At 37.1% G+C, this 11,895-nt stretch overlaps 2 protein-coding genes across 3 annotated transcripts; both read right to left on the bottom strand.

Moving 5' to 3' along the window:
• LOC130740508 (protein ALP1-like) lies at window positions 1-2,259 on the bottom strand. The gene is made up of 3 exons (XM_057593148.1): window positions 2,131-2,259; window positions 1,846-1,975; window positions 1-1,216 (listed from the first exon to the last, which is right to left on the bottom strand). The coding sequence occupies exons 2-3, from the start codon at window positions 1,967-1,969 to the stop codon at window positions 174-176; spliced, it is 1,167 nt and encodes a 388-aa protein (XP_057449131.1). The 5' UTR covers window positions 1,970-1,975; window positions 2,131-2,259; the 3' UTR covers window positions 1-173.
• A 4,673-nt stretch (window positions 2,260-6,932) lies between these two features.
• On the bottom strand, window positions 6,933-10,367 carry LOC130740506 (protein SOSEKI 5). 2 transcript variants are annotated; one of them, XM_057593141.1, is made up of 4 exons: window positions 9,915-10,367; window positions 9,640-9,709; window positions 8,700-9,548; window positions 6,933-7,348 (listed from the first exon to the last, which is right to left on the bottom strand). In XM_057593141.1, the coding sequence occupies exons 1-4, from the start codon at window positions 10,129-10,131 to the stop codon at window positions 7,192-7,194; spliced, it is 1,293 nt and encodes a 430-aa protein (XP_057449124.1). In that variant the 5' UTR covers window positions 10,132-10,367; the 3' UTR covers window positions 6,933-7,191. The 2 variants fall into 2 exon arrangements, with proteins under 2 accessions (XP_057449124.1, XP_057449123.1); XM_057593140.1 differs by having other exon boundaries at window positions 8,676-9,548; window positions 9,915-10,362.
• Window positions 10,368-11,895: the final 1,528 nt, after the last annotated feature.

The following is an 11,895-nucleotide window of genomic DNA, read 5'->3' as shown; positions in this document are numbered from 1 at the left end:
TAATCCTCAATCATAGTTTGATAAACTTGCAAAGTTCACCCAACAAAAAGTACCATTTTAAGTACTGACAGTATAAATCAGAAGCAGCAACAATTGTTTTATGAGAACCAAAAAAAACTTTCAGGAATTCAAATCTCTGAGCAACCAAGCACTAACAATGGACAAATAACATATCATGGAGCCATCCCTTGAGACAAGTAGCGAGACACATTTTCCCTCAATAACACTCCCTGGGGGTCTTCTGCTTCACAAATCAGTTGATGGTAACCTGGGTCATGATTGGTAGGCAAATTAGATAGTTGTTCATTCTGCACTCTATCTCCCATATCAATCACTATGTTGTGAAGTATGCAGCAAACAAGGATAACCTTTGACAACCTATGTTTGTTAGGCCTCCACATAGTTCCCTGAATGATTCCCCACATCTCCTTCAGCATCACCAGTGCCCGCTTCGCCACCATCCGCGTTTCGAGATGCCTCCTGTTAAAATTAGCTTGTGAAACTGAGAGTTCTTGTTCTTCCCCTTTATATGGGACAATGAGGTATGGAAGTAGAGGATAGCCTGAATCACCAATTATGTATTCCCTTATTTCTGATCCATCAGGGAGACGAATAATATTCCCATTCAACCTCTCTCCTTCATCACAAAGTTTGTGGAAAGTTGAATCCTCAAAGACCATCCAATCCTTCATTTGACCTGGCCAACCAGTGACTATGTCTCTGAACCTCATATCAGGATCCACTATTGCTTGCAAGACCATGCTATGTTTATTCTCATGGTCAAGCCACACATCTTTATTAGGCTCTGTGGAAGCTAAACACATGTTGATGTGTGTGACATCAACTACACCGCAACAGTTAGGGAGGCTTTGTAGTTTCCCAAACTTGGATTTAATTTCAATCAGTTCGCGCTCAGTGGGTGGCCATTTCAGGTGGAGGAGCCCTCTATTTTCCATGGATTCCACAAATTTCCAGGTGATTTGTGAAACCATAGTGTTGCTTACCCCAAATATACCGCCGATAAGGACCAGTGAGTCGCCGGATCCAAGTCTTCTCAACGCCACAGCTACTTGATCATGCAAAGACACTGGTTGGCCATTGGTGAATGCCAAATGTGGAGGTTTCTCCATCATGTCTTCTTCAACAAGTGAACATATGTATTCAAACATACTTTTGGTGATCTTGAAAACAGATGTAGGAGTGTTCTGATGACGACCTACCAAGCACCACAAAATGTAAAATTAGCAATGGTAGTTGGTGAAATTTCTTTTCATGATAGAAACAAACACATATATGAACAAATGAAAATATAAAGATTAGATTTGACTTTGTCTGGGAAAAACCCAGAAAAAAGTGACAGACACATCAGTATATAGTATATACAATACCTGGGTGAGTTTGTGTTAGTCAAGCAATACCTCAGTACATATAATCAAATAGATGCACGCCAAATGAACAAAATCACCTAAAACTAAGATTCATGAAACGTAATAGATTTATACACTAATTAATATGAAAAAAACTACTGCAGCTTAAGATACAAGAACCAATTTAGGTTTCACAGTAGAGCAATTATACTTATGTGATTAATTAAGCATTTCTTAATTGATAAGATAACATGATCATAATGGCATTCAACTCCAGAGTCAAATTAAGGATCCTCAGATTTTATAACACAGTGTATTGGCATGATTCAGCATGTATAAAATTTCAATGACAGAGACTTCAATCATGTAAAAATCGAACAGACCAGGATTCATAAGTAAAAACTACATCAAACATATATAAGAAACAAGCTAAGCATCACATGAATTAAAAACAGTGAAGCTGAAAAACAACATCTACCATTAATCTTCTCTGAGAACTCATCCGACCAATCCAGAGGCCCCTCCTGACCCCACCCAAAAGCAGCAGAAGCAGCAGCCTGGTGCTTTATTGGCTTTCTCTGTCCTTTAACACGAGCCATCATCTACAACTACATGCAAATTGAATCAACAATGCACAAGGTAAGAAAAATAAAAACAATTTTTTATTTATCATGACATTATAACCTATAAAGCCACAAAATGAACCTCAAAGAATCATGAGCAGTGAGTGGCATGCCAACAAGTTCAGATAACAGTAACTTACTTTTTACATAGTTGTGTCAATGTTTGTGTGTGAGTGAGGCGTTTGTTTGAACACTATAGCATGCAGGTAAAGAAGAAACGGAAAATAAATAGGTAATGTTAAGCAAAGTTCTAAGTCATTGAATTCACCCCATGGCATATCCAATGATAGTATGTTTGGATGAGTATTCACATAAGCTTCTTCAGAGAATTGATTTTTCTTTTAAAATTAATTAAAAATTCTTCTACAACTAATTCTAAAATAAATGACTTATTTGTAAGTTTAAATATGTTAGACTATAAAATGATTTAACCATATAAATCTCTTTAGAAATGAACTTGTGACTTATTTACTCAACTATGAAGTATTTTTTTATTTTTAAGATTCAAATATATTAATTAAGAGGAAAGAGACTAACCTAGAAACAAAAAGCAAAGACTTGGCAGAATATGACAAACTGAGGGGATAACAAAAACAAAAATTTCCTACCATCCAGAGAAATGACATAAAAAGACAACCAAAAATCCAAGGGATGAGGGCCAAAATGAACAAAAAATACAAAATCAATGACTTGTACCAAATTTAAAAAAAGCTTTCGATCATTGGTAATCTAACACAATCCTGCATATTTCCACCCCTATGTACAACACCTTCACGGGAAATCATCACGCCTTATAATTGAAGAAACAAATTATGAATACATAATGATAAATTTATCGCACATCACTCTAGTCACATCGTATCTTTTTCAAAATCTTCCAAATCAACTTGTGGGTGGATATAATCATACGCCCCTCTCAACCCCCTTTTATATTTACTTTATAACCTAACTGTACCATTAAGATCTAATGTGGTTACCCTAAATCCCGAATTGACTGACTTTTACACGCATTGGTTTCTTTGTCATTGGAGATCCTGACTTAGGAAAGTATAGACCGATCTCCAATGTCAGAATCAATATAATTAAAATTAAAATCATCCTTATACAATTTAAGAGTTTCATCGATTAACTCATAAAATTCAGCAAAATCATGGATTAATTCATCGACATCTATGGATATTCTAAACATTTATTGTAATATCTTCACTGGTTTTTACTCAATTCACCATGATCATGAATTTTAAAAACCCTAAACATTCCAAGAGACAAAAATTGCAAAAAATCTAGGCAATATTTAGAGTAGACACGAGACAAGGAATAAGGAATTGCAATAAACGAATATGAAAAATGAAAAATAAACAGAGCAACACGAGAACGAAATGAAAAATAAGGGAGAAAAGATGCAGGAATGTGTACCTCAGCAGTGAAATGAAAAGGGGGATCGGAAGGAGAGATTTTGAAACGAAGGAGGTGAAACAATGACCTTAAAAGTGAAAGGCAAAAAGGAAATCCCCTTAAATATGGAAGAAAGTTTAACTAATACCATATTTATTTAAACTTCTCAAAAAACGTGCACAATCCAATGGTCAGGAGACACGTGTCTTCGAAAGAAATAATATTTAAAGCGTTACAAATTATGTAAGGTGGCTGACCATTATATATTTGAAGAGAAATTTTTTCAGTCATGCTTCATCTTAAACGACTCAGGGTTTTGCTAGACTTTGTTTCTTCATAGGTTTCGATCAAGTTACGTGTAAGCAAATGCCGAATTCTCAAGGTATACTCTACCTTAAAAAGGCTTGATACATCTAGAGCTAACAAGACTTGTTCCCTCATGGAGACCCGGTCGATTTCGTTGATTTATGCACCAAATATTGTGATCAAATACTAACGACGAGACGCCTAGGTTTGATGAGTGCATATTTTACATATTATTTTGATTTAGTTTTGCATTTAGTTTTATTAATGGCATGCATTTTTCTTATATTTTAATATTTACTTCACTACTTTTTTATTCTTTTTATTTTATTTTGCATTATTAGGAATATTTATCATTTTTTTTGGTACATCAGAAAGATAAATTGCACCCGCCAATAATCGAATCCTGGACCTCCCCCTACCCAACCCATATGTCCCCAAGCTCCTACCTAGGGGTGTCAAAGCGGGCAACCCGCCCCGCATCGCCCCGCCCCGCACTCAACCCGCATAAAAGCGGGGTGGGGCGGGCTAGCCCGCATGAGGCGCGGGTTGGAAAAGTCTAGCCCGCCCCGCATAATGGCGGGTTTGCGGGCTCGCGGGCTAGCTCGCGTAAAAGAGAAAATCAATTTTTTACCTATAAAATGGTGGGTTTTGCCTTCAAATAACTGATTTTGGTCTATATAATGATGATATTGGCCTAATATTAAGAGTCAAATTCTACTTCCTAATGATAATTAATATGAATGAATTATAAACACAAAAATATGTCGCACAGTACGTCAATCTCTCACAATTAATTCCATCAATTCATCAAAGAAAAATCATCAATTGTTTTAACTTGGTTATTTTATTTTACCACAACTCCATGCTAATGTCTTCATGTCATAGCAGTACACAGATCAAAACCAATTATCATTGTGAATATATGTGGTACTGGTTAAAATGTCATAGAAGTAATTAGATCAAATAATTAAGCCTCATATTTTAAGGAAAAACATTTTAACTATATATGTGGTACTGGTACTTAGCTTTAGGAAAATATATGTTCATCCGGATCAAACATTTGCTTTTTGCTTTGAGGAGTTCTATTGTGACAAAACACAACACATAACACATACCAAAGTGAGAAGCGCTGACATGTAGATCTTGAGAAAATTGAGAGAAAAAAATGGCAGTAGCAGCCCACATAATTATGTGGAGGAAACAAATAGAAAAATGCGGGTTGACCCGCCCCGATGCGGGTTGACCCGCCCCGATGCGGGTTGACCCGCTATGTTTGCGGGGCGGGGTGGGGCGGGTTGCATGGTTTGCGGGCTCATTTTTCGTGGCCCGCCCCGCCCCTTTTTTGCGGGCTTGCGGGTTGAGCCCGTGGGCCGCACCCGCTTTGACACCCCTACTCCTACCACTTGAGCTATCCTTTATTTTAGTTATAAATACTGCTTTTTGTTATTTTGTTTATTTTGAAGGTGGATTAGATTATGAATAGATTCCATGGCCCAGACTCAAATCAAGAACAGGTTATAAAAACTGAATGATTCTATCAAAAGAAAAAACTCATGTTAGAAGAGAAAATTAGTGCATTAGAGATTAGAAACACGAGAGACTAGAGAACAAAGAAGATGATCTATGGAGAAGACGATGTGAAGTGGTTACGGAGGTCCTGCAGCTCAAGCAAGTTTCTCTTTGGTCTAGAACACTAGCTGGGGTTGGATCGATATCCTAGATCGTGGACAGATCTTGCTCCAATGAGATCTTACGTGAAATCCATATTATAAAGCCCCAAATCTTGACAATATTGGGCCCATCTAACACGTGGGTAAATTCAATTTCTTTTAGAAGAATTGGGAGCGATAAGGGTCGAACTCTGAACTGCTTGGTCATGGAAGCTCTACTGCTCTGATATCATGTCAAACATCCAATTATTCCAAAAGTTTAAACTATTAAGTAAGAGTCACATGAATAATTTAATATTATTTCTCTAATAGAGTCAACATAAAATGATTATGCTAAAACAGTACCTTCAAGTCATTTAACGACTCTAAGACTATGTACAATGATTTTTTCATTCAACACCCTACTTTTTCACTTTCTACACTCCACATCATTTTCTCCCTCTTCCACCTAATAATTCAACACGCATTCAACTCTTACTCACTACAATGGTTTTGTTTAATAAAATTCAACACCCTACCCCACCACTTTTATTTCATATTTTTTACTTTTTTTATGTTTTTGTTTTTGTGATTATATATTAATAACAATTATCGATTTAAATTAAATTGAAATAATTTAGAGTTAATTTTTTTTCTTTCTAGTTTAGTAATTTTATATTCTTAATTAATTTTTTCTTGCAAGTAAAAAAAGACGAGATATAGGGATAGTCATTATTAAAAGGGTTATTGTTGAGATCCATTTCACTAAAAATATGTTTAGAGCTACAAACAAGAGTTTATTGAAGGCTAAATAGAAAAACTAGAGGGAAAAATGTCGGTTTTTTTTCTGTGTCCAAACCAAATGAACCAAGTCTCTATTTATAGAAAAAAAATGATGAATTTTGGTGAAAAAAATTAAATAAAAAATTAATTTGCTACGAAAAATTGACCCCAAATAATTAGAATGAGATAAGAATTTGGAAATTAAAACAATCAATGAGATTTTACTATGTGGCATGAGTGGAAACAATTTATTGTTCAATAGGGCCATTGAAACAATTCAACAGTTGAATCCATTTTTCAACCCCCATTCAACATGGCCATTGCAAGTAGTCTAATCAGCGCTTCTCTACATCTAAATAAGTTGCAACTATACAACATCTATACTTATGAGGGTTTAGACGTAACAAATATGTAGATTACAAGTAAGAAGTGGGACAAGAGAGATCTTACTATTCACATCTATATTATTATTACATTGGCTTTAGATCAAGTCACAATCTAACTCGATGTTTTAGGATTTCTGAGTGAACAACTAATATGATATTTAATTTCATATAATTTTATAATATAGGTGTCACAGTCAGCAGCAGCATGTAAAACATTGTCTAGCAATATCAATGTCTATAGATAGCGCCAGAGAAGTTCGACCAATGAAAAAGGATGACAATTTGATAGATAGCAGAGAAAAATGTGCGCTAAAAATCCTTGAGGAGGAGTTGCAAAATGTTGTAACAGAAACAAAGAATGAGAATGAGGAGCGAGTAGATAAAGAAATTGTAGTAGTTAGAGATGGAGTAGTTCTGTAGAGATAGAAATCAGAAACTGTGTAAATAAATAGCAGCATTAGTGGTGAAGCACATATTCTCACAAACGAGTTTGAGAGTTTTATGTTCAAGGTGACTAATTCTATAGTCTATACTACCTCCTAACTTGATTAGTACTTACTCTATAAGATACAACATTAATGCTTCCTCTAATTAGCTTCTTCTCTGTTCTCAGTTGTCAGCTACAAACTGCCATTGACAAGGTTCTTTTTGTTTCATACTCGTTCAAAGCATCAACTTATAGTTAACCATCAAATCTTTTACTCCCATGTTGGCTTCTGCTAACAATATCCATGGAAGTACCCTCTTCTTTCTTTGTTGTTAGCGTCTTAGACTTGCGCGGTATGCACTTTGCCCGCACAACTTCCCCTTCATGCTCGATCATCTGCAACCGCGAACCGCTGCAAGGAGCAAGAGAGACCAAACTTTAGACTAAACCACATAATTGACAAATCAATTTATAACGGTCATGATCATATAAACAGTATTGAATCATGTCATGTAATTACAATTGTTCTGATTGTTAAGCAAATTTTGCTTTTTCTACAATGACTATTACTATTAAGCTCATTAATATGTCAAATTGTTGGTACTTGATTGATTAAATCATATATATAGTACAAACAACAATCAGAAAAAGTCTATAATGAAATATCTGAAATTATGAATGTATTGAAGTGCTCATTGCCCCAAGCGAAACTCTATTGTTTTACTCATCCCATTTCCCTGATATTGTCCTACTAGTATAATTGTAGGAGGCAAACTGACAAGTTAATTTATGAAAAGGAATGAACTCTTTGGATGCTTTAAATTGGACCCCACATGCAGCAGCTCATTAACTACAATTAGGACAGGTGTTTGACTCTCAGTAGTTATTACTTATATCATTAACTAAAATTATGAACTAGTATATAATTTATTCACCATACATACTGGGTACAAGATGGAACAGGACAGGCACACAACTGTCAAGTATCAGCACCTCATGTTACTCTCTGCAAGACCAGATATAGCTAGCTCCTTTATGTAAATTGAACAAATTTAAGACTCAATTGCAGGGCACACTCATATTAAATGGGGGAAAAAGCAATTAAATAAGCCAATTGGTACTACTATTACATGATGAACAAGCATAATAGACAACATCCGGAGACAGAGGAAGCTATGAGGGAAAGCTACACTGTAGTGTAAATTATAGATAAGATAAAAAAATAATGGAAGCCCATAAATAGATATGTAGTTTACTTCTGAGATTTTTATTTTTTTTAAGAATAGCTGATGAATTATGATATTCTAATTTTGGACCATTTCTGAATGTCTACTCAGTCAAACTCTAAAGAAAACTATGAGTAATGAAATGAAATCTACTAGGGTGGACTAAAGAATTACTACACAATAGATATATGGGGATTAGTATAATATTATAGGACTATTACAATAATCTGACCTGCAAAATTAGACTAGTATATAAACCTTAACACCATTTTTTATGTCTTCAATCTCTAGATACTTTCTATGTCTTAATTTAGCATTTAACATATGATTAACCACAATTTTTTATAGAACCTATAGCTGAAACTGCATCAATGTCAAACTCTACAATCCCCAATGTTGCTAATTACTAGGCAGTGCACCCTTGGAGAGGCATGAATCTAGCAAAACTCTTTCACACAACAAAAAATTCTTTATCAGTGAAAATACAAAATATTGTGTGAAAGTAAAATATACCTGTCTGCATTGTAAGAATTGGACCTTTTCAAAGAAGGGGTTTCCACTTTTTGAGTTTCAATCAAGCTACCACTAAAATACTCTTTGTCTTCCAATCTCACCCTGCTCAAATCTGGAATTTCCATCAATGTCCCCACCTCCTTTCCCCCATGATTCCCTGCTCCGCGGGGCAATCTTGACTTGTAGTGCCCAACCAACGAGAACCCTTGATCTTTCCCTGCCCCGGCTCCACTCTCCTTGAATGACACCGCACCGCACGATAACAGTTGCAGCAGAACAGACGAAGCTCTCATCCTCCCACTACCACCGTTCTCAGCCGTCGGAGTATTCTCCTTCACCGGCACCACCGGAGGACGCAATCCTAACCGCCCATCAGCCATCATCAGCGTCCCCAGCGTCTCCGGGCTCGAATCCGACGGCGGAGGCGAGATCTCTTCCCTGCTGAGCTCCGTACTCTGGTGCGGGACCCTCTCTCCCTCAATTTCCGCTTCTTCGCTTCCAATCCCATCCTTCTCTTCTTCTTCTTGCTTTTCTTCCCTCACCGCCCTCCTCCGCCTCCGCTTATCCTCCGTCTGAGTCGCCGCTTCCGCGACTCTCCCGGCCGAGTCACCGAACGAATCCGACTTGTAAACTCGGTACTCATTCAAGTCCATGGATCCCCACGACTGGTTCCTCCGCCTAGTAATCGCCGCCGGAAAATCAGACTCCTCCTCCGATTTCTGCGTCTGCGGTGATGTATGCGGTGCAACTCCGGCACCACCGCCAGCGTGTTCGAGAATCTCCGATCCTTTGAGAATGTAGTCTTGGCCCTGCGTCGGGTAGATGAAATCGTTCTCCGACAAATCATGCCAAACGAAGCCGTTTTTGTAGCTCCTGAATCATCACCGCCACCATCACCACCGTCATCAACGGTAACAAACAAAAACGAATTTCGGAATTGAAAGGGGAAAGAAAGAAACGGTACCGTTTTGCAGACCAGGAGTACATAGTAGCCATGCCTTTCCCTCGTAGCTGGTTCAATCGATCGATTACGTCTGAAAAAGAAGAGTTATCAAGGAATGAGATTCTCGATTTTTTCTTTCTAGTAGCCAACAACTACGTGAACCAACAAAACCAACTAATTAATTTCGTTGGTTCACTTCGTTAGTTACTAAGTAGTAACTGAGTAACCAACAACGCAAACCAACTAATTTAATTGGTTTGCGAAATTGGTTACTCAGTAACGAGTGAGGTAGTTACCTTTGAGGTGGAGTCCGTGAGGGGAGGAGAGAGAAACCTCCATGAAATGAGGGTGTTCAAGCTGGCCGTTACGGGAGAGGTAGTAAACGACGGAGACTCTTCTGGTGGTTTTGGGTTTGGGTTCGGTCCAGACTCTGGTTCTCTCTGGGCTGGTTTCTCTGTCCGTTGTGGTGGTTATTCTTCTTCCCCTGGAACTGGAACTGGAACTGACCGACATTTTCAAAATCTGGATGGTGAGAAGAGCAGCAACAGAGAGTGAAGAAAAATGCTGCAAAATAGGGAGGGTAGTAATGAGAAAGAAAGCGATGTGCAGAGGCGGCGGGAAAATAGAGAAATCGAAATAGCGTTATGCGCACGGAGAGAGAAAAAAGAGAGAAGAGAAGAAGGGTTGGTGAGGGTAGCGTTGAATTTGGTTTAAGAAGAGAAAATGAGTTGAGTGAGTCATGTGTGGGTGTTGATGTGAAATAGTATTAAATTAAAGAGGGGAAAATGGATTAGAGAGAGAGAGAGAGAGAGAGAGAGAGAGGGAATTCAAAAATAATGGGGGATGCGAAAGACAACAGCTAGGAGACAAGTGATAGCTGTTTGAGTTTCAGTAATGGCAGTGACAGTAGAATTATAATTTTTTTGTTTATTTGTTGTACATGGCTGGCTAGAGGACGTAGGAAAAAGCAGAACGCCGTCGTATCGGTTTGTTTTTTTCTTCTCTGGATTGTAGCAGCAAGTCCAAATTGCATTTCAAGATTGTGATGGTAACTCCAGATTTTGTACAATAGATAACAAGAGATGCCCAGCAAATTTCAGAAATTACTACATTGCAGACTAGTCCGTTCCACACGGGTTGTCTTCTGGCTAAAGTCTAAGCAGATCAATTTCCAGGATATCTGTTTCACAGTGGTTGAATTCAAGCCAAAAGTATCAAGTGTTTTTAGTTCCATTTTTAGGTGGAAATTCAAAATTTGAGCTTTAGCAATTTGTATTTTTTTAGTAGTGCAATTCTCTCTACGAACAGATAATATTCACATGACAATAAAAAATTAACTCTTTTAAAAGAGTTTTTTTATTCACGTACTCAAATTTGAGGACTGACACCTTACTTAAAGAAATTAAATATGCAGCCCTTAAACCAAGTACTCTTATGTTAAAAGAAATATTATGCTCTCATGTACAAGTAGAGCTGTCAATATGGGTTCCAACCCGCGAGCCAGCTCGACGGGTTGGCTAAATGAGCCGGGTTGGGTTGGTTAAATTCCAGCTCGAAAAGAACTTGGGTTAGTGCAATCCGGCTCGTTTAACTCGCGGGTTAAACGGGTCAACCCGCGGGTCAAGCGAGCCAACCCGTCGGGTTAGAGTTATTTTTTACTAAAAAAATTATTTTATTTGTCTTTAATTTAAGGTTAGTTTTATGAATTACTTTTAGATAGAAAAATGGAAATTTTCATTTCTTTAAATTTGAGACAATTTTTTGTGTTTTATTTATTGTTATTCTATTATTTATCTTATTTTAAATGTGACAGTAAAATAATTGTGTTTTTAAATCTTGTCAACTAAATTATTTTACTATATTTTGTAACCAAAAAGTTACTTTACTATATTTCAAATGTGACATACAAATTAATGGGTTGATAAACCTCTTTCTTATGAGTTGTTACCAATTTCTTAAAGTATTTTTGTGAAATTATTTTTTTAAAACATTTTCTAATCCAATTTATCTATTTTTTATATTTTTTTTCACCCAACCCGCGAGCTCGTAGCGAGCCGGGTTGGGTTCATATTTTCCTGACTCGTTAAGGCCCCGGGTTGACACAACCCAACCCGTTTTCAACCCAACCCATACGGGCTGACTCATATGGGCCGGGCTGGCCCGTATTGACAGCTCTATGTACAAGTTTCAATTGCTACTGGTTTCAAAATTTTCTTCTATAGTTTTTTTTGGGGTGGTCCTATCCTATGGTTTTACTAATTGATATATATATATATA

This window comes from Lotus japonicus, chromosome 2 (assembly GCF_012489685.1).
Source record: "Lotus japonicus ecotype B-129 chromosome 2, LjGifu_v1.2".
Lineage (NCBI taxonomy): Eukaryota > Viridiplantae > Streptophyta > Magnoliopsida > Fabales > Fabaceae > Lotus > Lotus japonicus.
The sequence above is the reverse complement of the archived record's forward strand: the minus strand, read 5'-3'. Positions and strand labels throughout refer to the sequence as shown.

Excerpts from the sequence above, each read along its gene's own strand:
- LOC130740508 (XM_057593148.1), bottom strand. The coding sequence starts at position 1,969 with ATGATGGCTCGTGTTAAAGGACAGAGAAAGCCAATAAAGCACCAGGCT. Across the intron at positions 1,217-1,845 it reads GTTCTCAGAGAAGATTAATG|GTCGTCATCAGAACACTCCT; the intron begins GTAGATGTTGTT and ends GGTGCTTGGTAG.
- LOC130740506 (XM_057593140.1), bottom strand. The coding sequence starts at position 10,131 with ATGTCGGTCAGTTCCAGTTCCAGTTCCAGGGGAAGAAGAATAACCACC. Across the intron at positions 9,710-9,914 it reads TCACGGACTCCACCTCAAAG|ACGTAATCGATCGATTGAAC; the intron begins GTAACTACCTCA and ends CTTCTTTTTCAG. Across the intron at positions 7,349-8,675 it reads AATTCTTACAATGCAGACAG|CGGTTCGCGGTTGCAGATGA; the intron begins GTATATTTTACT and ends TGCTCCTTGCAG.